Source organism: Leucoraja erinacea, chromosome 23 (assembly GCF_028641065.1).
Source record: "Leucoraja erinacea ecotype New England chromosome 23, Leri_hhj_1, whole genome shotgun sequence".
NCBI lineage: Eukaryota > Metazoa > Chordata > Chondrichthyes > Rajiformes > Rajidae > Leucoraja > Leucoraja erinaceus.
In genome coordinates this window covers 33,849,273-33,874,992 of record NC_073399.1, presented here as the reverse complement: position 1 = coordinate 33,874,992, position 25,720 = coordinate 33,849,273, and the positions used below count along the sequence as shown (strand labels likewise).

Genomic DNA, 25,720 nt, shown 5'->3' with positions numbered 1-25,720 from the left:
TTTCAGGCCGAAACTCTTCTGGAAATAGGCAACGTTTCGAGCCGAAACCCGGAAGGGTTTCGGCCCGAAACGTTACCTATTTCCTTAGCTCCATAGTTGCTGCTGCACCCGCTGAGTTACTCCAGCACTCTGTGAAACATCACCTATCCATGTTCTCCACAGATGCTGCCTGTTTGTAAACCAGCATCTGCAGTTCCTGGTTTCTACGGAACCTCTATTAGGGATGAATTCCTGATCTTCCAATCTACCTTGTTGCACCCTTTGCACTTTTCTGCAGTTGCAACAATATATTCTGCACTTTTTGTTTCTTATTTTCCTCTTTTGCACACCACTTGGAGTCCTGGAGATAACAGTGTGGAAACAGGCCCTTCGGCCCACCGAGTCCGTGCTGACCAGTGACCACTAGCTCTAACCTGCACACACTCGGGGGACAATTCACAGAGAGGCCAATTAACCTACAAAGCCACGCGTCTCTGGGATGTGGGAGGAAACCGGAGCCCCCACGCGGCCACAGGGAGAACGCGCGGACTCCACACAGAGAGACAGCACCCGTGGTAAGGATCGAACCCGGGTCTCTGGCGCTGTGAGGCAGCAGCTCTACCCGCTGCGCCACCGTGCTGACCCCTCTCTGTCCCCTCTCTGTCCCCTCTCTGTCCCCTCTCTGTCCCCTCTCTCCCCCTCTCTGTCTCCTCTCCCCCTCTCTGTCCCCTCTCTGTCTCCTCTCCCCCTCTCTGTCCCCTCTCCCCCTCTCTGTCCCTTCTCCACCCCCACCCCCCTCTCTCCCCGCTTGCTTTCCCCGTAGTGTTTGGACACTCACCCCTCACCCTCGCCCAGCGGCCGATGTAACTGCCCAGTTGCCAGGGACGCGTCGCTAGGGCTACAATGGACACACCGACAGCTCTGCAAGAGACCGCATGTTGCAGCAACTTGCAGCACAACCGGTGCAAACACCTTGTCCACTGCCTTGTGGTTGTTTGCTTGTACAGATTGCACCTGAAGAAGGCTCAGTGTGCCGTGGAGTTGATACTTGCAGCCTGATCCTCTGAGTTACTGCAGCAATTAGTAATTGTTTTGTTAAACCAGCACCTGCAGTTCTATCCGTCTACATTCCCAGTCGCTGCCCGACCTCAGATTCAGCTGCCCGCAGCCCGGCTAGCTGAGGTTACCTGATCCTTCATTATAACTGGATCCGTAAAGAGGTTAGGCGTGGGTCTGAAGAAGGGTCTCGACCCGAAACGTCACCTATTCCTTTCCCTTCTCTCCAGAGATGCTGCCTGTCCCGCTGAGTTTCTCCACCATTTTTATCAACTTTATTAGGTGTAGGAAATAACTGGTTTACACCGAAGACGAACACAAAATGCTGGAGAAACTCAGCGGGTGCAGCAGCGTCTATGGAGCGAAGGAAATAGGCAACGTTTCGGGCCGAGTCCCTTCTGCAGACCATTTGTTGCATATCTTTCATTATTTGTTCCACATCTCACGTTTCTCATTCCCCTGACTCTCAGTCTGAAGACATCTCACACAAAAACGTCACTCATTGCTTCTCTTGAGATGCTGCATCACCCGATGAGCTACTCCGGCATTTTGTGTCCATAGACGATAGGTGCAGGAGGAGGCCATTCGGCCCTTCGAGCCAGCACCAGCACCGCCATTCAATGTGATCATGGCTGATCATCCTCAATCAGTACCCCGTTCCTGCCTTCTCCCCATATCCCCCGACTCCGCTATTTTTAAAAGCCCTATCTAGCTCTCTCTTGAAAGTATCTTCTGGGGCAGATAATTCCACAGACTCACAACTCTCTGGGTGAAAAAGTGTTTCCTCGTCTCCGTTCTAAATGACTTACTCTTTATTCTTAAACTGTGGACCCTGGTTCTGGACTCCCCCAACATCGGGAACATGTTTCCTGCCTCTAGCGTGTCCAAAGCCTGAATAATCCTATATTTCAACAAGATATCCTCCTATCCTTCTAAATTCCAGAGTATACAAGCCCAGCCGCTCCATTCTATGAACAAATTACAATAGACCATAGACAATAGGTGCAAGAGTATGCCATTCCTCAAATTAGGGGACCAAAACTGCACACAATACTCCAGGTGTGGTCTCACTAGGGCTCTGTACAACTGCAGGAGGACCTCTTTGCTCCTATACTCGACTCCTCTTGTTGTAAAGGCCAACATGCCATTCACTTTGTTTAAGAAGGAACTGCAGATGCTGGAGAATCGAAGGTACACAAAAAAGCTGGAGAAACTCAGCGGGTGCAGCAGCATCTATGGAGCGAAGGAAATAGGCAACGTTTCAGGCCAAAATCCTTTTGGAAATAGGTAACGTTTCGGGCCGAAACCCTTGAAGGGTTTCGGCCCGAAACGTTGCCTATTTCCTTCGCTCCATAGATGCTGCTGCTGCACCCGCTGAGTTTCTCCAGCTTTTTTGTGTACCTGCCATTCACTTTCTTCACTGAAGAAAGCATTTTTTTTCTTTAATCTTCGGTTTAAACCAGCATCTGATGTTCCTTCCGACATGCCATTTGGCCCAGTTCCTTGGCTGCACGCGAATAGAACTCCCTGCTCTGAGCTGACATTTGCTGAGCCTCCGTTCGCTTTGTGGACTGGTCACTTTCGGTCACCGGTCTTCTGATCCAACAGCGAAAATCTTGGCAGACCAGAGGGAAGTCACGAGAGTTCCTGTTTACGGAAGTCACGTCTAATAACAACATCTCAAAGGCCTCCGTTTATGGGGCAGGGGATGAGAAGGTGGAACAGCACAACTGGCTGGCGTTCACAATAGCCCCTTCAGTGTTTCAGCTTCAGATTGAGTTAGAAGGATGAGAGGGCATCCCATTGAAACATATAAGATTGTTAACAGCTTGGACACACTAGAGGCAGGAAACATGTTCCCGATGTTGTGGGAGTCCAGAACCAGGGGCCACTGTTTAAGAATAAGGAGTAAGCCATTTAGAACGGAGACGAGGAAAAACACTTTTCCTCACAGAGAGTGGTGAGTCTGTGGAATTCTCTGCCTCAGAGGGCGGTGGAGGCCGGTTCTCTGGATGCTTTCAAGAGAGAGCTAGATAGGGCTCTTAAAAATAGCGGAGTCAGGGAATATGGGGAGAAGGCAGGAACGGGGTACTGATTGGGGATGATCAGCCATGATCACATTGAATGGCGGTGCTGGCTCGAAGGGCCGAATGGCCTCCTCCTGCACCTATTGTCTATCATTGGTCATCTTCAACTTTCCGATGGCTTGGCCAGGAAGGGTCAAAGTTCACACACACACACACACACCACCACACACACACACACACACACACACACACACACACACACACACACACACACACACACACACACACACACACACACACATACACACACACACATACACATACACACACACACACACACACACACACACACACACACACACACACATACACACACACACACACACACATACACATACCCACACACACACACACACACCCACACACACACACACACACACACACACACACATACACATACACACATACACATACCCACACACGCACACACACACACACACAGGGTTAACTGCTGGCAGCGATCCAGTCTCCCAGTGTTCAACGCCAGCGGGTGTATTGAACTGCGAGTGCCCGGAGCTGGGAGTGTCAGTGTGTGTCTGTGTCCGTGTGTCCTGAGCGGGGATCTGGGGGTCTGCGCGATGAGTGAGCTGAACCTCGAGTACCAGGGGGTCCTCTTTCCGACCCACGTCCACGCGGTGGACAGCCTGAGCTACAGCCGCGACCACTTCCAGGTGCGGGACGATGACCTGTTCATCGCCACATACCCCAAGTCAGGTGAGTAACAGCGGGCAAAGCGGCCTCTCGCCACCGTCCAGCGCCCAGCCCCGACCCCCAGCCCAGCCCCGACCCCCAGCCCCGACCCCCACCCCTGCACACATGCTGCCTGGTCTGCTGAGATAAACTAGTCACAACTGTTGTATTATCAAATGTCGCCAAAATGCAAATCCTTAATTGCAGTTGCACAGCAGACACGTAAACTTGTGTTGGAAGGAACTGCAGATTCTGGTACATTCAAGGTAGACACACAATGCTGGAGTAACTCAGCGGGACAGGCAGCATCTCTGGAGAGAAGGAATGGGTGACGTTTCGGGTCGAGACCCTTCTTCAGACCCTGATTCTCTTTTTGAATCGTTTTCAACTTGATCTCTGGAGTACTTTGCGTTTTCCTAAACTCTCCATTTTGTGTCTCAAGAAGGGTCACGCTGAGTTACTCCAGCACTCTGTGAAACGTCACCTATCCATGTTCTCCACAGATGCTGCCTGACCCGCTGAGTTACTCCAGCACTCTGTGAAACGTCACCTATCCATGTTCTCCACAGATGCTGCCTGACCCACTCAGTTATGGTGCAGCAGCATCTATGGAGCTAAGGAAATAGGCAACATTTCGGGCCAAAACCCTTCTGGAAATAGGCAACGTTTCCAAAACGTTGCCTATTTCCTTAGCTCCATAGATGCTGCTGCACCCGCTGAGTTACTCCAGCACTCTGTGAAACGTCACCTATCTTTGTTCTCCAAGTCAACGGATATATTTAAGGCAGAGATAGACAGATACTTGACCAGTGCGGGTGTCAGAGGTTATGGGGAGAAGGCAGGAGAATGGGGTTAGGAGGGATAGATCAGCCATGATTGAATGGCGGAGTAGACTTGATGGGCTGAATGGCCTAATTCTGCTCCTATCACATGACCTTTTAACCTTCTTGATTCCCGTCCCATCTATTCCCCTCACGGTGTCAAACACCTCCGTAAAAATCGAAAGATCGGTTTCGCCTCGAGTTGACATTGACACGATGGGCCAAATGGCCTTCACCCCATCGGTCGCGGTGCCACAGCGGTAGAGTTGCTGCCTTACAGCAAATGCAGCACCAGAGACCCGGGTTCGATCCTGACCACGGATGCTATCTGTACGGAGTTTGTACAACCTCCCAGTGAGTTTTTCTCCGAGATCTTCGGTTTCCTCCCACACTCCAAAGACGTGCAGGTTTGCAGGTTAATTGGCTTGGTATAAATGTTAAAAAAAAGATGTCCCTAGTGGGTGTAGGGTAGTGTTAGTGTGCGGGGATCGCTGGTCGGCACGGACCCGGTGGGCCGAAGGGCCTGTTTCCGCGCTGTAGCTCTAAACTAAACTACCTTGCAGATTATGTGTGTCCCGTGCTAATCCAGGTGATGTTTGCACGATCTCCCGGACATGAGTGTGTTCATCGATTCGGAGATTGCAGCATATGTTGACCGATGGCTCGCAACCGTTCCAATAATATTTGCTGCACTCTGCACCAGAGCTCGCTGCGACTGGTCTCTGGCCCGCCTTGGTCTCCCTCTCATCTCCCCCTTTGGCTTGAGTGATGTTCCCCATTTGTACAGTGTGTATAGGAAGGAACTGCAGATGCTGGTTTAAACCGAAGATAGATACAAAAAGCTGGAGTAACTCAGCGGGACAGGCAGCATCTCTGGAGAGAATGAGAGTTGTGAGTCTGTGGAGGCCGGTTCTCCGGATACTTTCAAGAGAGAGCTAGATAGGGCTCTTAAAGATAGCAGAGTCAGGGGATATGGGGAGAAGGCAGGAACGGGGTACTGATTGTGGATGATCAGCCATGATCAAAATGAATGGTCGTGCTGGCTCGAAGGGCCTAATGGCCTACTCCTGCACCTATTGTCTATTGTCTTTTGTCTGTTGTCTGTTGAATGGGTGACCTTTCGGGTCAAGACCCTTGTTTGTCTGAAGAAGGGTCTCTGCCCGAAACGTCACCCATTCCTTGTCTCCAGAGATGCTGCCTGTCCCGCTGAGTTACTCCAGCTTTTTGTGTCTGTCTTTTCCCATTTATACTTCAGTTGCAGAAAGAGAGACCGCATTTAGAGTATTTTGTTCAGTTCTGGGCACCATGTTACAGAAAAAATATTGTCAAGCTGGAGAAGGTATAGAGAAGATTCTCAGTCTGAATGGAGCAGCTGGGCTTGTACACTCTGGAGTTTAGAAGGATGAGAGGGCATCTCATTGAAACATATAACATTGTTAAGGGTTTGGACACGCTAGAGGCAGGAAACATGTTCCCGATGTTGGGAGAGTCTAGAACCAGAGGCCACACAGTTTAAGAATAAGGGGTAAGCCATTTAGAACGGAGACGAGGAAACACTTTTTCTCACAGAGAGTGGTGAGTGTGGAATTCTCTGCCTCAGAGGGTGGTGGTGGCCGGTTCTCTGGATGCTTTCATGAGAGAGCTGGATAGGGCTCTTAAAAATAGCGGAGTCAGGGGATATGGGGAGAAGGCAGGAACGGAGTACTGATTGGTGATGATCAGCCATGATCACATTGAATGGTGGTGCTGGCTCGAAGGGCCGAATGGCCTACTCCTGCACCTATTGTCCATTTTTTATTTATGAGGATGTTGACAGGCCCAGAGGGTGTGAGCTACAGGGAGAGGTTGAGTAGGCTGGGTCTCTATTCAATGGAGCGCAGGAGGATGAGAGTGATCTTATAGAGGTCTTATAGATCTTATAAATCACTTCTTAAGACCCATCTCTTCTCCGTGGCCTTTGATACCCAGTAAGATGTCGACTTTATTTATATACTTGAGTTAATCTCTTATTTTTTGATTGCTTTTATTCCATGGTTATTATTTTTATGTCTTTTAATTTATTTCATGTGTAATTTTTGCGCCTCATGTGAGCTGTTATGGTGTTTGTTTATGATGTCTTGTTTATTCTTCTGTACAGTACTTTGGTCAACATTGTCTGTTTTAAAGTGCTTAACAAATAAAGTTGGATTGGACTTGGATTGGATAGGTGGACAAAATCATGAGAGGAATAGATTGGGTAGATTTATACTTCCCGAAATGAGAGCGTGGCCAGGGTGTGTGGGATTTTGACGATGCTGGCTGCCTGTTAACTATATAACCGTATAACAATTACAGCACGGAAACAGGCCATCTCGGCCCTACAAGTCCGTGCCGAACAACTTTTTTTTCCCTTAGTCCCACCTGCCTGCACTTATACCATAACCCTCCATTCCCTTCTCATCCATATGCCTATCCAATTTATTTTTAAATGATACCAACGAACCTGCCTCCACCACTTCCACTGGAAGCTCATTCCACACCGCTACCACTCTCTGAGTAAAGAAGTTCCCCCTCATGTTACCCCTAAACTTCTGTCCCTTAATTGAGGCAACACCTTTGTGGAAGTGTGCAGGAAGGAACTGCAAATGCTGTTTCACACCAAAGATTCCACATTCTTGTGGTCCTGTCCCACTTAGGCAATTGTTTAGGCGACTACAGGCGACTGGACTTCCCCAACCTGGTTGCCGGAGTGTCGCCTGTATGGTCATGAGTCGCCTCCTCAGTCGCCCAAAGAGTCGAAGCATCTTTCTGGTCACCGCTGGATTTTCAACATGCTGAACATTTTTTGGCAACAGTGGGCGTGATGCAAATGAGCGCGGCTTGACGTAGGCGTTGTCGTAGCTTGTCGCCACTGCTGACCTTGGTGAATTGCATTGTCATATTCACCGGCAGTCTCCTAAGTGGGACAGGCCCATTAACCATCCATGTGTCACATCTCCCTCTCCTCCCTCTCCCCCGGCTGGAGTGTGAAGCAGAGTCTCGACCCAAAACCTCGCCCATTCCTTCTCTTCAGACCCGCTAAACCAAACAAAACTATCTTGCAGATTAACTATCCTGACCCGCTGAGTAACTGAGTCAACATTTCCCTCGCTCCTAAGATGCTGCCTGAACCACTGAGTTACTCCAGACTTGCCGTCCTGCATGTGTCAGCAAGGTGCACACTTGACATAGCTTGGCATCACGCGTAGCAAGGAACTGCAGACAATAGACAATAGGTGCAGGAGTAGAGGCCATTCGGCCCTTCGAGCCAGCACCGCCATTCAATGTGATCATGGCTGATCATCCCCAATCAGTACCCCGTTCCTGCCTTCTCCCCATATCCCCTGACTCCGTTATCTTTAAGAGCCCTATCCAGCTCTCTCTTGAAAGTATCCAGAGAACCGGCCTCCACCGCCCTCTGAAGCAGAGAATTCCACAGACTCACAACTCTCTGTGAGAAAAAGTGTTTCCTCGTCTCCGTTCTAAATGGCTTACCCCTTATTCTTAAACTGTGTGACCCCTGGTTCTGGACTCCCCCAACATCGGGAACATGTTTCCTGCCTCTAGCGTGTCCAAACCCTTAACCCAGGCCTATTTCCTTCGCTCCATAGATGCTGCTGCACCCACTGAGTTTCTCCAGCTTTTTTGTGTACCTTCGATTCTCCAGCATCTGCAGTTCCTTCTTAAACCATTAACCCAGACGCTGGTTTAATCGGAAGATAGACACCAAATGCTGGAGTAACTCAGCCGGGACAGGCGGCAGGGTCTCTGGAGAGAAGGAAGGGGTGACGTTTCTGGGGGGATGGGCGGATAGCTTCCAGCTGTTCTATGTTGTTGAGCTCCGCTGTTTGTACAAACAGGCACAACATGGATGCAAGAAATAATCCCTCTGATCTACAACAGCGGGGATCTGACACCAGTCCTGACCATTCCAAACTGGCGCAGAGTCCCCTGGTTAGAGCAGGTAACCGGTAAAGGCCTACTGGAGGACAGGCCATCACCCCGATACATGGTAACGCACCTTTGTCACCACATGATGCCGAAGACCTTCTACTCATCAAAGGCCAAGGTGAGGTGGCATCGTTTTTCTACCCAATTAGAAGTGTGCAGTGAACCAGGAGATCGCAAATTGAGCACAACGTCATCTGCGGAGAACATGGATAGGTGACGTTTCACAGAGTGCTGGAGTAACTCAGCGGGTCAGGCAGCATCTGTGGAGAATCTGAAGGGCCCGACCCAAAATGACACACATCCATGTTCTCCACAGATGCTGCCTGACCCGCTGAGTTACTCCAGCACTTTGTGAAACGTCACCTATCCATGTTCTCCACAGATGCTGCCTGCCCCGCTGAGTTACTCCAGCACTCTGTGAAACGTCACCTATCCATGTTCTCCACAGATGCTGCCTGACCCGCTGAGTTACTCCAGCACTCTGTGAAACGTCACCTATCCATGTTCTCCTCAGATGTTGCCTGACCCGCTGAGTTACTCCAGCACTCTGTGAAACGTCACCTATCCATGTTCTCCACAGATGCTGCCTGGCCCGCTGAGTTATGGTGCAGCAGCATCTATGGAGCGAAGGAAATAGGCAACGTTTCGGGCCGAAACTCGGAAGGGTTTCGACCCGAAACGTTACCTATTTCTTTAGCTCCATAGATGCTGCTGCACCCGCTGAGTTACTCCAGCACTCTGTGAAACGTCACCTATCCATGTCCTCCACAGATGCTGCCTGACCCGCTGAGTTACTCCAGCACTCTGTGTCTTCTTCTGGGCTCTGAATTGTTTTTCAAGTGTTCTTTAAGAGCGTGTGTCACTTCTTGCAGACCGAATATATTGTGTTAAATCTTGCAGGTAATATACGTGGCCCGCAACCCAAAGGATGCCCTAGTGTCCTCTTATCATTACCACAACATGGCCACGTTCCTGGATGACCCAGGCACTTTTGAGGAGTTCATTGACACCTTCTTGGAAGGAAAGGGTAATGGTCCATATTTGTTTCGTTTAGTTAAGTTTATATTAAAGATACATCGCAAAACAGGCCCTTCGGCCCACCGAGTCCACACCGACCAGCGATCCCACACACTAGCACAATCCTACAACACACGAGTGACAATTTTACGATTATGCCCAAGCTAATTAACCTACAAACCCGCACGTCTTTGGAGTGTGGGAGGAAACCGGAGCACCCGGAGAAAACCCACGCGGTCACGGGGAGAACGTGCAAACTCCGTAAAGACAGCGCCCGTAATTGTGATTGAACCCGGGTGTAAGGCAAGGCAAGGCAACTTTATTTATATAGCACATTTCATACACGAGGCAGACTCAAAGTGCTTCACATAAAAACATGTCATACAATAAAATGAAATAATAAAATGAAATAAAATAGAACTAAAAGAAAAGAAAAGCAAAATTAAAAATGCATTATAAAAAGTGCAAAAGTTAAAAGTGCAATGTAGTTAAGATTTAGCTGAGAGCTAAAGTCAACGTAAAAGTTTTCAGTCTTGTTTTAAAAGTGGTCAAAGTTGAGGCAAGTCTTAAATCTTCAGGAAGTTTATTCCAGCTATTTGTTGCATAGTAACTAAATCCTGCTTTCCCATGTTTTGTATTTACTCTGGGAATCACTGCCAGATTGGTTTCAGAAGATCTTAGCGGTCTAGAAGGCTTATGTAGTGGAAGCATGTCAGTGATATACTTTGGTCCTAAACCATGTAGTGATTTATAGGTGAGCAGCAGGATTTTAAAATCAATTCTCTGACATACAGGGAGCCAATGTAAGGCAGCAACTCTACCGCTGCGCCACTGTGTTGTTCTTTATATTGGTCACGGTTTATGTCAATACACACATGAGTCAAGAGTGTCCGATTGTCATATGTACCAAAATGGAACAGGGAGATCTACACTTGTAGCAGCAACAAGCCAAGTTTATTCGTCACAAGCGCATACGAGATGTGCAGTGAAATGAAAAGTGGCAATGCTCGCACGGATTGTGCAAAAAAACAAACTACAAAACTGAATGGAACAGGATCAGTAATTACATATTTGTGGGGAAAAAAGAAAAAACAGCAATTTTAAAAAGACACCACACAACAGTAAATGGTTCAGTAAAGTTAGTCCCTGGTGAGGCAGGAGTTCACAGTCCTAATGGCCTCTGGGAAGAAACTACGTCTCATCCTGTCCGTTCTCACAGCATGGCAACGGAGGCGTTTGCCTGACCGTAGCAGCTGGAACAGTCCGTTGCTGGGGTGGAAAGGGTCCCCCATAATGTTGTTGCACCTTCTGGTGTATAGTTCCTGCAGGGGGGCGAGTGAAGTTCCCATAGTGCGTTCGGCCGAACGCACTACTCTCTGCAGAGCCTTCTTGTCCTGGGCAGAACAATTCCCAAACCAGATTGTAATATTTCCGGACAAGATGCTTTCCACAGCCGTTGAGTAGAAGCTCTGGAGGATCCTCAGAGACACTCTGAATTTCCTCAATTGCCTGAGGTGGTAAAGGCGCTGCCTTGCCTTACTCACCAGTGCTGCAGCGTGTGATGTACATGTCATATCCTCTGAGATGTGGACTACCAGATATTTAAAGCAGCTCACCCTATCCACAGTATCCAACAGGTTGGTAATCACAATACTCAATAAATAATACAATAAAACAACTTAAAATGGAAGTTCAATAAATTTGGGCGGCGCGGTGGCGCAGCGGGTAGAGCTGCTGCCTCACAGCGCCAGAGACCCAGGTTCGATCCCGACTATGGGTGCTGTCTGTATGGAGTTTGTACCTTCTCCCCGTGACCTGCGTGGGTTTTCTCCAGGTGCTCCGGTTTTCTCCCACACTCCAAAGACGTGCGGGTTTATAGACTGAAGGGCCTGTCCCACTTAACGCGATTTTTTCAACAACTGTCGGCACCCGTCATAGTCGCAGCAGGTCGCCAAAATAGTTCAACGTTGAAATTCCAGCCACGATCATATAACCATATAACAATTACAGCACGGAAACAGGCCATCTCGGCCCTACAAGTCCATGCCGAACAACCTTTTTTCCCTTAGTCCCACCTGCCTGCACTCAGACCATAAACCTCCATTCCCTTCTCATCCATATGCCTATCCATGTTACCTCTAAACTTCTGTCCCTTAATTCTGAAGTCATGTCCTCTTGTTTGAATCTTCCCTATTCTCAAAGGGAAAAGCTTGTCCACATCAACTCTGTCTATCCCTCTCATCATTTTAAAGACCTCTATCAAGTCCCCCCTTAACCTTCTGCGCTCCAAAGAATAAAGACCTAACTTGTTCAACCTTTCTCTGTAACTTAGTTGTTGAAACCCAGACAACATTCTAGTAAATCTCCTCTGTACTCTCTCTATTTTGTTGACATCTTTCCTATAATTGGGTGACCAAAATTGTACACCATACTCCAGATTTGGTCTCACCAATGCCTTGTACAATTTTAACATTACATCCCAGCTTCTATACTCAATGCTCTGATTTATAAAGGCTAGCATACTAAAAGCTTCCTTTACCACCCTATCTATATGAGATTCCACCTTCAAGGAACTATGCACAGTTATTCCTAGATCCCTCTGTTCAACTGTATTCTTCAATTCCCTACCATCAGAGAAAGGTACGACTTTTTGGGCGACCACTCACGACCGTACAGTCATCACATGTCGACATGCTGTCCAGGTTTGAAGCTCTTCCGTGCTGTGATAGAAGTGATTGTTTACATGTTAAAGATAATTGTGTTATTTATACTCTTTGAATTATTTTTTGTTTTGCTTCTGGCAGTGATGTTTGGCTCCTGGTTTGACCACATTCGGAGCTGGTGGCCGTTAAAGGATAAGGATAACTTCTTGTTTCTAACCTACGAAGATATGCTGAAGGTTGGTGAATGAATGAGCGAACACATGTGGCAAGTCTCAGTGATAATCTTTGTTTTTGCCTGCCCAAGGTATGTAAATAGTCGCTAGCTAAAGGGCACTGAGAAAGTTATAAAGTTGTCCACGGCAGGTCCTCCTTTGTTCTCTTCCCCCCCCAAGCCCCCCCTCCCAGTGTTTCCCCCATACTGGGTCCTCCCTTCGCCCCTCCCACCCCCCTGTGAATGTAAAGACCTGTTGCATCTCCTGGTGACCAACTATTTTCATCTTCTCTCTCCTTCCCAATCCCACACTGACCTCTTCATATTGAATGGCGGTGCAGGCTCGAAGGGCCGAATGGCCTACTCCTGCACCTAATTCTCTCTTGGGCCTCCTCCATTGCCAGAGTGGAGCCACACGAAATCTGGAGGAACAGCACCTCATATTGTACTTGGGTAGCTCACAACCCAACGGTACGAACAATGAATTTCCCAATTGTAAGTCACTACCACCCCCCCCCCCCCCCACTCTCCTCTGTGCCCCATCTGGGCTCACACCTATTTTTTCTTTCCTTATTTCCCCCCCCCCCCCCCCCCCCCCCACCCCTTCGTCAACCTACATTCCAAAAACACACACACAAAGTGCTGGAGTAACTCAGTGGGTCAGGCAGCATCTGTGGAGAACATGGATAGGTGACGTTTCACAGAGTGCTGGAGTAACTCAGCGGGTGCAGCAGCATCCATGGAGCTAAGGAAATAGACAACGTTTCGGGCCGAAACCCTTCCGGGTTTCGGCCCGAAACGTTGCCTATTTCCAGAAGGGTTTCGGCCCGAAACGTTGCCTATTTCCTTAGCTCCATAGATGCTGCTGCACCATAACTCAGTGGGTCAGGCAGCATCTGTGGAGAACATGGATAGGTGACGTTTCACAGAGTGCTGGAGTAACTCAGTGGGTCAGGCAGCATCTGTGGAGAACATGGATAGGTGACGTTTTGAGTCGGGGTCTTTCTTCAGACTAATGGCGGGGGGGTTGGGGGGGGAGAAAGCTGGAAGAGAGGAGCCAAAGGAAGTAATAAGTAGATACAGGTGAGTGGTGGATTTGTAGACAGATGGTTGGACAAAGGCTAGAGATGAAAAGACAGAATGTGAAGGAGAAACGAATGGAAGAGTTCACTCATTTGTTCTTTGTCTCTCTACATCACCGTCTATATCTGATTCCCTTTCCCCTGACTCTCGGTCTGAAGAAGGGTCTCGACCCGGTACGTCGCCTATTCCTTCTCTCCAGAGATGCTGCCTCACCCGCTGAGTTACTCCAGCATTTTGTGTCTACTTTTTTGACCACTTAATTAGTTTTGCTATAACTAGAGCCAGGATGTTTAGGCACTAAATAACTCAGAAATAGGTAGGCAAAAAGACACAGTAAAATTTACCAAAAAGGCATTTATTTCCACCACCAAAACATGGTTTTAAATGATAATATTCAGGTATACTACATTAAATGACCAAAGTTAGAACGGAGATGAGGAAACACTTTTTCTCACAGAGAGTGGCGAGTCTGTGGAATTCGAGGGCGGTGGAGGCAGGTTCTCTGGATGCTTTCAAGAGAGAGCTAGATAGGGCTCTTAAAAATAGCGGAGTCAGGGGATATGGGGAGAAGGCAGGAACGGAGAACTGATTGGAGATGATCTGCCATGATCACATTGAATGGCGGTGCTGGCTCGAAGGGCCGAATGGCCTACTCCTGCACCTATTGCCTGGTTGCACATAATTACAAGCATGTTTTTCAAATTATCCAGTGTTAAACTATGCTGCTCACTCACCTGTATCTATTATACTTCATTTACATATATTATTTTCATATATTATTTTCATATATTATTACTTCATTTGCCTCCTCTCTTCCAGCTTTCTTCCTTTCTTCCCCCCCCCCCATCACCGAAGAAAGGCCCAGACTCAAAACTGCAGCTCTTTCTTAAACAAGTGTTTCTAAGTTGTCTTTAAAGTTTGACATCAGCTTTGTCCCTCCCTATGTACTTCAGGACATGCGAGGAGCTCTGGTGAAACTTGGGGCCTTTGTGGACAGGCCTCTGAGTGAGGCCACAATGGAGTCGATTGCAAATCAATGTAAATTCACCAACATGAAGCAGAACAACATGTCCAACTACAGCTTTGTACCCATGGAAGTGATGGATCAAAAGAAAGGCAACTTTTTAAGGAAAGGTAACTTGGGAAAGGATTTGTTTTTTAGCATTGGTCGGCACGGTGGCGCAGCGGTAGAGTTGCTGCCTCACAGCGCCAGAGAGTGGGGTGGGAGAATGCAACCTTCACGTGGTCCGGGCCCGGTTTCGACGAGTGCAATCAACCCGGCGTGCACAATCAAACAAGATCAAATAGAACAAGTTATACTACAACTTTAGGCTGTGCACGCCATGCTCAAGAAGAAGAAGTAGCAGCGCCAGAGACACGGTTTCGATCCTGACTACAGATGCTGTCTGCGCGGAGTTTGTACGTTCTCCCAGTGACCTGAGTGGGTTTTCTTCAGGTGCTCCGGTTTCCTTCTACTCCTCAAAGGCAGGCAGGTTGATTGGCTAATAGAAACATAGAAACATAGAAATTAGGTGCAGGAGTAGGCCATTCGGCCCTTCGAGCCTGCGCCGCCATTCAATATGATCATGGCTGATCATCCAACTCAGTATCCCGTACCTGCCTTCTCTCCATACCCTCTGATCCCCTTAGCCACAAGGGCCACATCTAACTCCCTCTTAAATATAGCCAATGAACTGGCCTCAACTACCCTCTGTGGCAGAGAGTTCCAGAGATTCACCACTCTCTGTGTGAAAAAAGTTCTTCTCATCTCGGTTTTAAAGGATTTTCCCCCTTATCCTTAAGCTGTGACCCCTTGTCCTGGACTTCCCCAACATCGGGAGCAATCTTGTGCTGGACTAAACGATTAGTTTAGTCTATTATTACATGTACCGAGGTACAATGAAAATACTTTTATTCCTGCATCTAGCCTGTCCAACCCCTTAAGAATTTTGTAAGTTTCTATAAGATCCCCTCTCAATCTCCTAAATTCTAGAGAGTATAAACCGAGTCTATCCAGTCTTTCTTCATAAGACAGTCCTGACATCCCAGGAATCAGTCTGGTGAACCTTCTCTGCACTCCCTCTATGGCAATAATGTCCTTCCTCAGATTTGGAGACCAAAACTGTACGCAATACTCCAGGTGTGCGTACAGTAATAAGCTTGGTCAAATTGTGAATTGTTCCTAGTGTGTGTATGTAGGCTAGTGTTAATGTGCGGGGATCGCTGGCCAGTACGGACTGGGTGGGCCGAAGGCCTGTTTCCATGCTGTAACTCTAAACTAAACTAAAGTCATTTGAATCAGTCTAAAGTAGGGTCTCCGCCCGAAACGTCACCTATTCCTTCGCTCCATAGATGCTGCCTCACCTGCTGAGTTTCTCCAGAATTTTTGTCTACCTTAAAGTCATTTGAATGATTTTTACATCAAGAGAGTCAGGATTTAATTGTCAAAATGGACCGATGATGAAATCCCTATTTACAGCAGGTTAACAAGCCTGTAAACACATTAAAACTCATAGATAACATATAATAACATTAAAAAATCAATAAATTAAAACCCCTGCAAAACGATTGCAAAAAAGGCCAAAGTCCTTAGTGTAACGAAGACACATTTTACCATTCACAGTTTTGTTAGTATCTCTAGAAAGAAGGAATGGGTGACGTTTCAGGTCGAGACCTTTCTCTACTCGAAACGTCACCCACTCTTTCTCTCCACATGTTCCCGATGTTGGGGGAGTCCAGAACCAGGGTCCGCAGTTTAAGAATAAGGGGTCAGCCATTTAGAACGGAGATGAGGAAACACTTTTTCTCACAGAGAGTGGTGAGTCTGTGGAATTCTCTGCCTCAGAGGGCGGTGGAGGCTGGTTTCTCTGGATGCTTTCAATAGAGAGCTAGACAGGGCTCTTAAAGATAGCGGAGTCAGGGGATATGGGGAGAAGGCAGGAACGGGGTACTGATTGGGGATGATCAGCCATGATCACATTGAATAGCGGTGCTGGCTCGAAGGGCCGAATTCTGCGTCTATTGTCTATTGACTATTAAACAACTCTCGTTCCAGGCATTGCTGGCGATTGGAAGAACCATTTCACCGCAGCCCAGACTGAGCATTTTAATTCCGTGTTCGCCCGCCGAATGGAAGGATTAATTTTCCCGTACTACGGAGACTGACGGAGCAAGAATCGCTCGCCCAGGACTGCAGACTTCGCAAAACCTGTACTCGCCTTTCCTCACTGCCGCTAAAACTTGATTCCGTTCGCAAAGAAATATGATGTTTCAATCAGTGTTGCCTTACCTTGACTTGCCCTTGTTTCTGTACTACTGTGATGTAGGCCGAATGGTACTAAAAGCATCATCCTGCTGGCTATTGTTGCTTGAAGATAGACACGGTGGCACAGCGGTAGAGTTGCTGCCTCACAGCGAATTCAGCCCCGGAGACCCAGGTTCGATCCCGACTTCGGGTGCTGTCTGTACGGAGTTTGTACGTTCTCCCCGTGACCTGCTGTGGGCTTTCTCCGAAATCTTCGCTTTCCTCCCACACCCTAAACACGTACAGGTTTGTAGGTTAATTGGCTTGGTGTAAATGCAAGTTGTCCCTAGTGGGTGTAGGATAGTGTTAGTGTGCGGGGATCGCTGGTCGGCGCGGACCCGGTGGGCCGAAGGGCCTGTTTCCGCGCTGTATCTCTAAACTAAACTAAACTAAAAATGCTGGAGTAACTCAGCCGGAGAGGCACCATCTCTGGAGAGAAGGAACGGGTGTCGATTCAGACCCTTCTTCAGAACGAAACGTCTTTCCAGAGATGCTGCCTGTCCCGCTGAGTTACTCCAGCATTTTGTGTCTATCTGCGATGTAAACCAGCATCTGCAGGTTCCTTCCTACACATTTGGTCTGCTGATGCTTGAAACACGTTTTGTTTTCGCCACTTAACAGGATACGGTGAAATAGCTAGCTGCACAACAAAATTAATCCAGTTGTCAAAAATGTTTTTCTAATATGTCTTGAAAGTTTCACATCAACTTTATTGCTTTGATGCTCACACTTTTATCAAAAAAAGTTATGCTTTTGAAACTGTAACACTATAATGCTGTAAAACATAGAAACATAGAAATTAGGTGCAGGAGTAGGCCATTCGGCCCTTCGAGCCTGCACCGCCATTCAATATGATCATGGCTGATCATCCAACTCAGTATCCCGTACCTGCCTTCTCTCCATACCCTCTGATCCCCTTAGCCACAAGGGCCACATCTAACTCCCTCTTAACTATAGCCAATGAACTGTGTGGCCTCGACTACCCTCTGCGGCAGAGAGTTCCAGAGATTCACCACTCTCTGTGTGAAAAAAGTTTTTCTCATCTCGGTTTTAAAGGATTTCCCCCTCATCCTTAAGCTGTGACCCCTTGTCCTGGACTTCCCCAACATCGGGAACAATCTTGTGCTGGACTAAACGATTAGTTTAGTCTATTATTACATGTACCGAGGTACAATTAAAATACTTTTATTGTTGCATATAATGGAGTGGATGGAAAGACTACATGATTACAATCAAGCTGTCCACACTGTACAGATACAGGATAAAGGGAATAATGTTTAGTGCAAGGTAAAGGCAGATTAAAGATTGTCCAAGGGCCTCCAAGGAGTTAGATGATAAGTTGGGACTGTTCTCCAGTTGGTGATAGGATAGTTTGGTTTTCTGATATCACCTGGAAAGAAATGCTGGTTTAAACCGAAGATAGACACAAAGTGCTGGAGTAACTCAGCGGGACAGGCAGCATCTCTGGAGAGAAGGAATGGGCGACGTTTCGGGTTGAGAACCTTCTCCAGACTGGACACTTTCTTCAGAGTCTGAAGAAGGGTCTCAACCTGAAACGTCACCCATTCCTTCTCTCCAGAGATGCTGCCTGTCCCGCTGAGTTACTCCGGCCCTTTGTGTCCACCTTAAAACGCCCTTCATCTCGCTTCACCTTTGACTTCATTTCCAGTATAGACAAAAATGCTGGCGAAACTCAGCGGGTGAGGCAGCATCTATGGAGCGAAGAAATAGGTGACGTTTCGGGTCGAAACCCGGAAGGGTCTCGACCTGAAACGTCACCTATTCCTTCGCTCCATAGATGCTTCCGGGTCTCAACCCGAAACATCACCTATTCCTTCGCTCCATAGAAGCTTCCGGGTCTCAACCCGAAACATCACCTATTCCTTCGCTCCATAGATGCTGCCTCACCCGGCATTTCTCCAGCATTTTTGTCTATCTTCGATTTTTCCAGCATCTGCAGTTCTTTCTTAATCATTTCCAGTATAAAGTCCTCCTGCGTTAGACTTCCATCTCACCGCCTCCAAATGAATCGTTAACCTCATTGTGTGGCGTTCCCATCTGTGGAATAAAGATGAGGGCGCGTTCTGGAATCTTCCAACCTACCTCCCTGCGGCCCGTCGCACTTTTTTTTGCACTTGACCAGTCTCGACCCGAATTATCACCCGTCCCTGCTCTCTGGCATTTTGTGTCTATCTTGGGAAGGAACTGTCCCTGACTTTGCACAACCTGTGCATTGCACGATCTGTCTGGATATCTGCAGCACACCAACAAAAGATCTTCACTACACCTCAAAAAACTATAATCTAGAAAATTGGATTTGAGCTTTTAGTCCTTCACATTTATTGTTAATGCATTGATGAACTTTGTGCTGGACAGAGCTGCAAACTAACTTGAACTTTTGCTTCTGAAATTAAAATGCGGGAATATTAATAAAGAAATCACATTGTCAAAGCTGTCACAGCCAGACATAAAAACAAGTTATTTCAACGAGTAGTAGCTCTAATCAATAACCAAAATTCTGTACCCTCCTTTTGCTCTGGTATTTTATTTCATTCACCTGGTAAAAATCGATAATGTTTTATTGTTAATGTTTAATATTTTATGTGTCAATCCTTACTTTCACTATATGTCATGTTGTCACTTGCGGGCGGAGCACCAAAGCAAATTCCTTGTATGTGAATTCTTGGCCAATAAACTTATTCATTCATTCATTCAAAGTTAAATCCTCAAATTTCTATTGTAAAAGGAAATTGTATTTCAAAACATTTCTGACTTCCCACAGTGAGGAAAAAAGGTGCATTTAGGAAGGAATAGCACTGCATAGGGAGGACGTTCTTTTAGGAAGATGAGGAGGAATTTATTCATTTAGAGGGTGGTGAATCTGTTGAACTCGTTGCCACAGAAGGCTGTAGAGGCGGTCAGTGGATATTTTTAAAGCGGAGATAGACAGATTCTTGATTAGTACGGGTGTCGGGGGTTATGGGAAGATGGCAGGAGAATGGGGTTAAAAGGAAGAGAGAGATCAGCCATGATTGATTGGCGGAGTAGACTTGATGGGCCGAATGGCCTAATTCTACACCTATCACTTTTGACCTTACGCTGGTTTAAACCGAAGATAGACGCGAAATGCTGGAGTACTCAGTGGGACAGGCAGTAGCTTCTCTCCAGAGATGCTGCTTGTCCCGCTGAGTTACTCCAGCATTTTGTGCCAATCTAAGGAAAACAATTAGCTATTAGTTTGAATATTGATTTTTTAATCTTTTGGCAAAAATAATACGACTTTGTAAATAACAGGACCTGTTATTCCAGAGATTCACCACTCTCTGTGTGAAAAAAGTTCTTCTCATCTCGGTTTTAAAGGATTTCCCCCTTATCCTTAAGCTGTGACCCCTTGTCCTGGACTTGCCTAACATCGGGAACAATCTTCCTGCATCTAGCCTGTCCATCCCCTTAAGACACTGACATCGAAAGACACTGTGGGGAGAAAGCAACTCAGCTCAGTGTGGAAGGTAAACATTTGCCCACTTTTATCCCAAGCCTTTTCAGTTCAATTATCACAAAAATACAAAGTGCTGGAGTAACTCAGTAGGTTCCGCTCATTTTGACTCGAGCGTTCCTAACATAGAAACATAGAAATTAGGTGCAGGAGTAGGCCATTCGGCCCTTCGAGCCTGCACCGCCATTCAATATGATCATGGCTGATCATCCAACTCAGTATCCCGTACCTGCCTTCTCTCCATACCCCCTGATCCCCTTAGCCACAAGGGCCACATCTAACTCCCTCTTAAATATAGCCAATGAACTGTGGCCTCAACTACCTTCTGTGGCAGAGAGTTCCAGAGATTCACCACTCTCTGTGTGAAAAAAGTTCTTCTCATCTCGGTTTTAAAGGATTTCCCCCTTATCCTTAAGCTGTGACCCCTTGTCCTGGACTTCCCTAACATCGGGAACAATCTTCCTGCATCTAGCCTGTCCAACCCTTTAAGAATTTTTGTAAGTTTCTATAAGATCCCCTCTCAATCTCCTAAATTCTAGAGTGTATAAACCAAGTCTATCCAGTCTTTCTTCATAAGACAGTCCTGACATCCCAGGAATCAGTCTGGTGAACCGTCTCTGCACTCCCTCTATGGCAATAATGTCCTTCCTCAGATTTGGAGACCAAAACTGTACGCAATACTCCAGGTGTGGTCTCACCAAGACCCTGTGCAACTGCAGTAGAACCTCCCTGCTCCTATACTCAAATCCTTTTGCAATGAAAGTAACTAGCCTGTTAGATAACAAGGAAGCCAATGGATGTAGCAAATTTTGTTATACAAAATTTGATCTGTGAAGTGCCCCATAAAGGATTACCGCAATAGACAAGCACCTGTGGACATGAAAGTAATAGGTCAAGTCCAGGGGGTCAGATATGGGGCTTTATGTGAGGGCCAGATATATTGTCAGTGCGGAGGGGCTTGGAGCAAGGCCAAGTGTGCATCCAGAGTCAAGGTCTGGAATAGTACTAGGTGTTATGCAGACAATGAAACTCAGCGGGATGACAATGAAACTAGTTCAATGTCGAGGGTGGGGGAGGGGACAGAGAGAGAGGAGATGCCGGGGTTACTTGAAGTTAGAGAAATCGATGTTCGAACCGCTGGGCTTCAAGCTGCCCAAGAGAAATATGTGGTGATGTTCATCCAATTTGTCTTTGGACTTCAATTTGGAATTTGATACAGTTGTCAAGTCTGTCTCTTGCTCCCGTGCTCCTCCCATCCGCAGGGTGGCGCTGTGGCCGCAGGGTGGCGAGAGGTCCTCCCAGCCGCGGGGTGGCGCTGCGGCCGCAGGGTGGCGAGAGGTCCTCCCAGCCGCGGGGTGGCGCTGTGGCCGCAGGGTGGCGAGAGGTCCTCCCAGCCGCGGGGTGGCGCTGCGGCCGCAGGGTGGCGAGAGGTCCTCCCAGCCGCGGGGTGGCGCTGTGGCCGCAGGGTGACGAGATCCTCCCAGCCGCGGGGTGGCGCTGTGGCCCTAGGGTGACGAGGTCCTCCCAGCCGCGGGGTGGCGCTGTGGCCGCAGGGTGGCGAGAGGTCCTCCCAGCCGCGGGGTGGCGCTGTGGCAGCAGGGTGGCGAGAGGTCCTCCCAGCCGCGGGGTGGCGCTGCGGCCGCAGGGTGGCGAGGTCCTCCCAGCCGCGGGGTGGCGCTGCGGCCCTAGGGTGACGAGGTCCTCCCAGCCGCGGGGTGGCGCTGTGGCCCTAGGGTGACGAGGATCCTCCCAGCCGCGGGGTGGCGCTGTGGCCCTAGGGTGACGAGGTCCTCCCAGCCGCGGGGTGGCGCTGTGGCCGCAGGGTGGCGAGAGGTCCTCCCAGCCGCGGGGTGGCGCGCCCGCCCGGGTGGCGAGAGGTCCTCCCAGGCGCGGGTGGCGCTGTGGCCGCGGTGGCGAGAGGCCCAGCCGCGGGCGGCGGCTGTGGCCGCCGCCCGGTTGCCAAGGCAACGGGGCCTACCCCACCACCCACAGGAGCCCGCCCGTTGCCGCCTCCGCTTCCGTCTGTGGCGCGGCTCTTTTAACGGCGCCAGTGAAGCACGCTGCAGGCTTGCGGCTACAGGAGCAGCGGCGGGCCCCCGGCCATCCCTCCCCACCCCCTTCTCGCCAGGTTGATTCATTTTCACCCCCCCTCTCGGTGAGGTGACCCTTTTCACTCCATCCAGGGGGGCAACGCGCTTCTTGCAAATATACCCCCACCCCCCCTCCCCCTCTTCCCCCTCGCACCCCCCCCGCACCCCCCCCCCCCCCCCCATCTCCCAGTCTCACCCTCTCACCCCCCCCCTCACCCCCCCCCCCGTTTACTTCCCCACACAAACATAGAAACATAGAAAATAGTGCAGGAGTAGGCCATTCGGCCCTTCGAGCCTGCACCATTCGCCATTCAATATGATCATGGCTGATCATCCAACTCAGTATCCCGTACCTGCCTTCTCTCCATACCCTCTGATCCCTTTAGCCACAAGGGCCACATCCAACTCCCTCTTAAATATAGCCAATGAACTGTGTGGCCTCAACTACCCTCTGTGGCAGAGAGTTCCACAGATTCACCACACATCTAATAACTCTTGCAGCTTCTGCATTGCTGCAATTCTTAAAAATCTGGGTTATTTTTTTCCACTCATTTTTGTCGTTTGAATCCAACTTTGAGTTAAAGTGCCCGTTTTCAGATGAATGTTAAGGGCCTGTCCCACGAGCATGCGACCCCATGCGGCAAGCGCGACCTAACGTGGTCGCTTGAGCCATACGGCTCACGGGGCCGGTCCCACTTCGATCACCGGAGGCGTATGGAGTTGTGCGGAGCTGGTCCTGACATCGCGCAGGGCTCCGAAAAACTGACTGTGTTCAAAAATTCCGCGCGGCGACGGCCTGCCGGCCCGCAGCCACCTCGACACCGTACGCACTGCCTCGACACTGTACGTACCGCCTCGACACCGTACGCACTGCCTCGACACTGTACGTCACTCGTGAACTTCCCGCGGACTTCACTCGAACTTCATGTCATTCACTCGACCTCCGCGCGGCCCCCACTTCTGGTTAGGTCGCGCTTACCGCATGCATGCTCATGGGACAGGCCCTTTTAGGTCGCGCTTGCCGCATGGAGTCGCATGCTCATGGGACAGGCTCTTTAGTCACGGTCATAGGGTCAATTCGATCCAATTTGAGATACCAGCAGCTACCAAGACAGAATTGTGTACAGCAATTCATTCTTCCCCCGCACAATTAAAGCATGGAATAGTCTTCACCCTACCATAGTTACTCAACCAGACGCAACTAAATTTAAGGTAGACAAAAATTCTGGAGAAACTCAGAGGGTGAGGCAGCATCTATGGAGCGAAGGAATAGGTGATGTTTCGGGTGGAGACCCGGAAGCATCTATGGAGCAATGGAATAGGTGACCTTTCGGGTCCATAGATGCTGCCTCACCCGCTGAGTTTCTCCAACATTTTTGTATATCTTCCATTTTTCCAACATCTGCAGTTCTTTCTTTAAGTATGGCAGTATCATCAAGGACCCACACCATCCTGGCCACACACTCATCTCCCCGCTACCTTCAGGTAGAAGGTACAGGAGCCTGAAGTCTGCAACGACCAGGTTCAGGAATAGGCACTTCCCCACAGCCATCAGGCTATTAAGCTCAGCTCGGACAAAACTCTTAATAACATTAATAACCAATTATCTGTTTATTTGCACTTTATCCGTTTATTTATTCATGTGTGTATATATTTATATAATGGTATATGGACACACTGATCTGTTCTGTAGTCATGCCTACTAAGTTCTGTTGTGCTGAAGCAAAGCAAGAATTTCATTGTCCTATCAGAGATAATAAACTCTCTTGAATCTTGAAACAACTAAATTTAAGGTAGCTCTTCTCCAAGACTTTTTTGCTTAAATCCCCCCCCCCCCCCCATCCCATCCCATCCCCTCCCACCAGTTTAAATTCCATTTGGAATACTTTGGAGAACCAAGAACACCCCACCGACCAACATGTCCCATTGAGTAGTAGGGGGCTCACTGCAGATGCTGTTCCCCACCTACACTAGTCCCACCTGCCTGCGCTTGGTCCATATCCCTCCACACCTGTCCTATCCATGTACCTGTCTAACTGTTTCTTAAACGTTGGCATAGTCCCAGCCTCAACTACCTCCTCTGGCAGCAAGAAGGCAAAGACAGGCTGTTTCTCAGGTTGGCTCCTTGGTCTCTGGCTCCTCTTCTCAGTGACAAGTTTAAAGGCAAGAGCCAACTCAGTGCATTCCACATTGTCTTTAATCTGCAAACACAGAAGCAGGATTGCATTGATCCTCACCATCCAGTACATCAGGACATAAGAGTGATACAGTGTGGAAACGTGCCCACATGGGCCATACAAGTCCCAGCTACACTAGTCCCACCTGCCCGCGTTTGGCCCATATCCCTCCAAACCTGTCCTATTCATGTACCTATCTAACTGCTTCTTAAACAATGGTATAGTCCCAGCCTCAGCTACCTCCTCCTGCAGCTCGTTCCACCCTTTGTGTGAAACAGTTAACCCACAGATTCCTATTACATCTTTTCCCCTTCACCTTGAACCTATGTCCTCTGGTTCTCTAGTTCCGGCAGATTTGGAGGCTGTGGAGGTAAAGTCGGTGGATATAATTCTTCTTCTTCTTGTGTATGGCGTGCACAGCCTAAAGTTGTAGGACAACTTGTTCTATTTGATCGTATTTGATTGTGCACGCCGGGTTGATTGCATTCGCCGAAACAGGGCAGACCACGTGAAGGTTGCAATCTTCCACCCCAGTGGATATACTTAAGGCGGAGATGGATAGATTCTTGATTAATCCAGGTGTTCTCTGAACAAGTGGGGATATAACTCCAACCATGTCACATGCGAATGTGGCAATGCACCACAAACAATGGAACACCTGTTGAAATGCCGTTGACTGGAAAACCAATGCACAGTTGCTGATCTCGCTGCCTACAATGAAGATGCCGAGAGGTGTGTTCAGCTCCGGCTGAACAATATCTAATCTTGTGACGTACATCGACCCGGCACAGACATATTTGCACTTTAAACTGTTTTACTGTTTCACTGTCCTTTTTTATGAATCATGTTTCTCGTGGTATCTAAATTTTATTAGTTGTTTAAGTTATGACATCGGATGGAAGCTGCATACCAAATCTCGTTGCACCTATGTGCAATGACAATAAAATATATTATTAATTATTATTATTATTATGTGGACTCGATAAGAAGAAGTACGGGTGTCAGATGCCATGGGGAGAAGGCGGGAGGATGGGGTTATGAGGGAGAGCCATGATTGAATTGCCAAGTAGACATGAT

At 48.4% G+C, this 25,720-nt stretch overlaps 1 protein-coding gene across 1 annotated transcript; it reads left to right on the top strand.

Moving 5' to 3' along the window:
• The first annotated feature begins 3,598 nt into the window (after positions 1–3,598).
• Positions 3,599–19,597, top strand: LOC129708472 (sulfotransferase 2B1-like). Its single transcript, XM_055654280.1, has 6 exons — positions 3,599–3,836; positions 8,512–8,720; positions 9,503–9,629; positions 12,424–12,518; positions 14,530–14,710; positions 16,632–19,597. Exons 1-6 carry the CDS (start codon positions 3,701–3,703, stop codon positions 16,739–16,741), a joined length of 858 nt encoding a protein of 285 aa, XP_055510255.1. The 5' UTR covers positions 3,599–3,700; the 3' UTR covers positions 16,742–19,597.
• Positions 19,598–25,720: the final 6,123 nt, after the last annotated feature.